The 3455-nt window shown below is 33.0% G+C and overlaps 1 protein-coding gene across 1 annotated transcript; it reads right to left on the minus strand.

Annotated features, from left to right (window-relative positions):
* Positions 1–635: 635 nt before the first annotated feature.
* LOC145099423 (uncharacterized) lies at positions 636–1184 on the minus strand. The gene is made up of 2 exons (XM_079036997.1): positions 944–1184; positions 636–871 (listed from the first exon to the last, which is right to left on the minus strand). Exons 1-2 carry the CDS (start codon positions 1182–1184, stop codon positions 636–638), a joined length of 477 nt encoding a protein of 158 aa, XP_078893123.1.
* Positions 1185–3455: the final 2271 nt, after the last annotated feature.

A 3455-nucleotide genomic window follows, 5' to 3' on the forward strand; every position in this document is an offset into this window, starting at 1 on the left:
AGTTATGAAGTAGAGGGGTGCATGGCCCCACTTAATTAAAATTTCCACCAGTAATAAATATATATAAAAAAATTATAATTATTTATTAATTGTGGCTCCCCTCCTGAAAATACTTAAGTGCTATTTGATTTTTTGAAGAGAAAATTCATAAAATCTACCGACCACCACTGCAACCCTTTGCAGTAGAAAAAGTAGACCAAATGGTTGCAGGCTGTAATAAGAGGTGTGTTTGATTTTTAACATTTGTAGGCTATTGCAGATTTAAAAAAAAAATAACTGATTTAATAAACCAAAAATAGTTTTTCAATATCGAAAATTTAATAATTCTAGTCTTAAAACATTGAAATATACAACCAAATTAGTCTTACAATGACATTTTGAAATAAAATTCTTACAACAAAACTTTAATAATTCTCATTCTATATTTTGCATCAATTGCTTGGCAATTTCATTCCGTAACTGGGTCATATATTCACGGTCCGTTGTAGTACCATGTGTTGGAATCTCATCTTCATCATCATCAACGACTACATTGTTATTCCGACCCCAGACATATCATATCGTGCAAAATAATCATCACATAGTCTCTCTCTTCTTATGAAATTATGAAGTACAAAACATGCAAGGGTAATGGTTCATTGTGTAACCAACAAGAATGGTGACATGCTCTTCAATATAGGGAATCGTGCTTTCAAGACACCAAAATCATGCTCAATGACATTCCGAAGTTTTGTGTGTGCATTGTTAAATTTTTCTTTATTGGTTAGTGCACGTGTTCGCTTGAAATCTCCAAGCCAATACCTAACATTACGATACGGTGTCATAAAACCTCGAATGTTTACATAGGCGGCATCACAAATATAATATTTATCTATAAAAATGAAGAAAAAAATCATTTAGTTTTCAAAATAAGATATAACTATTTAAATAACCATAAACTTACCTGATGGTAGATTCAAGTTTTGTGCATGTGGATTTGCTAATGCATCTGATAATATTCTAGAATCATGTGTTATCCCTTCCCAACCAGCCACAACAAGCGTAGACATCATGTTGAAGTCACAAATTGCCACTACGTTTTGGTAACAATCGCCTTTTCCCCTACTTCTATATAAATCCCGTTTGTTTACAGGGACAACATCATGTATCAAAGTGTCATCAAGTGCACCAACTGTTTCTATCATGTCCCAAAATGTTTGGATTCAGATTAAAAGAAGTTATTACTATAATGTCATGTGCGAAAAGTAGCATTTTGTCCAGCACTCCATGAAAAAATTTATGAATTGTTTGCTTTGAGTGTTGAAATCTTTTCTTGGTAATCATGTAACATTGGTTATGACTGATCATCATAAAAAACATAACCATCTTTTCCTCAACCGATACATGTTTGCTATCCTTTAACGCGTAATTTACTCATAAATGAGCACATAGTCGGAAAAATGATTCACAGAAATGTGTAGTGGTATGACATGACAAGAAGATGATCCCTGTCCTGATGGCGTTTGGGATGTGGCATAGCTGAGATCACCAGATGCACTATTTCCATCAAAGATTTCTGCATAAAGCTATGGAAACAACAATGAGACGGTTATCAAAGAAGCGGATTTCGGATGTCCCTAAACCTAATCCATGTAACAAAAGTAGTATAAGAATAATTGCCAACTATATTAACAAAATACTTACGTACATACATACATACATACATACATACATACATACATATATATACATATATATATATATATATACACACACACACATACCTTTTTAAAGTCCTCCCACTCCTCATTTGTTAAGTTAAAAGTGTTTGTTTGACGATTGTAAAGGTTGCTAGTTTTCTTTTTCAAGTATAACCATCCTGTGTATTTGGCTTTATGGTTGTCATAAGCGTTTTTCACCTGTCTTTGAGTCAAATCCATGCCACACTTTTCCTTAATGGATGTTCCTAACTTGTTCCATGAATGTTAGTGCAAACTCAAACCTTTTCTATCCACAATTTGTACTTCTTCAATACAAGTGTGCAATAATAATTTTATCTGCTCATTGGTCCATGTATGTTTATCACCCATTACTAATAAAAAAAAAACACATATGGAATTCATACTTTAGCAAACAAAAACATATAACAACTTTCATCATAACAACAACTTGTATTGATTAAACTAACGAATTTCAGCAAAGATTATTCACATTTCAGCAACAATTATGACACCTCAGCAACATCTTATGACATTTCAGCAACAATTCATGACAATTCAGTAACATTTTATGACATTTCATCATCCATTAATGACATTTCAGCAGAATGTGTGACATTTAAGCATAAATTTAAGACATTATAGCAAGAACTTATCATTAATCAGGATAAAAACAACATCATCAAAGATTTGATAGCATTAGCATCAAGATTGATCAAGAACAACGATATCAACAATGATTCAACAATAAAAATCGAAAAATTAAGATGAAGCATGAAAGATGAAGTTGCTCCACCAAGAAATTTGAAAAACTCAATATAAATATAAGCACAATCATTCCATTAAACAGCAAAAAACGAAAAAAAAAAAAAAAAAAAAAAAAAAAAAAAAAAAAAAAAAAAAAAAAAAAAACCTTACCGAACTCAAGAAACCACTGACGCTGGAAGGAGAGGGTAGCCGGTAGGGGCTGCGTTGGGAGGAAGGAATGCTGGTACGATGTGTGATGGTAAGGAGGCTGCTTCTTGCAATCGACGATTAGATATAGGAATAAAAGTATGCAACACCTTTTTTGATGGGGTGTATCCGATTTTTTTATGTTTAGGTTTGAAGAGGTTAGAAGAGGGATATCAAGTGTTGTCGTAAACAGAACAGACACAAAGGTTTTTAACTCCTAGTCTGTGAAAAACAAAGTGTTGCGGGATAAAAAGTGTTATGTGTGTGTTGCGTCGCGCAACACAAAGTAGTTTGAAGATGTTTTTTACAAAAAATAAACAACACCTTAGTAACCATTTTCCGTTGTTATCCAACAATTTCTTTCTCTTCTGTTTCTTTCTCGCTTTTAACCTAGTTACCAATTGCAAGAACTCATCATCGTTTGACGTCGCACACCACCTTCTCTGGATGGAAACGCTAACATTCCAGCGAAGGGATGTCGCCTATTGGTGGTGCTCATGGCTTTCTCTGGCGAATAATTTGAGTTAAGTTTTCCACCCAGTTGAGTCTTTGTCGCCGTGAATGAAAACGTGTTCGGAAATGGAAACGTTGCTATATGAGAGGCACACTCTTTATTTTCTTTGATTGGATTTCATTATTGGAAATTACGTTTATGTTATAGGATTGAATTTATTTGGGCTTTGGGATTATTATAGTCGGTTTAATTGAAGAACAATCTAAATAGGTCTTATATATAAATTCAATAATTTTTAGCTTCATTATTATAGTCGTCTAGTTAATATAATTACTTTCATTTTAATTTAG

Source organism: Lactuca serriola, chromosome 4 (assembly GCF_051521515.1).
Source record: "Lactuca serriola cultivar US96UC23 chromosome 4, Lser_US96UC23_V15, whole genome shotgun sequence".
NCBI lineage: Eukaryota > Viridiplantae > Streptophyta > Magnoliopsida > Asterales > Asteraceae > Lactuca > Lactuca serriola.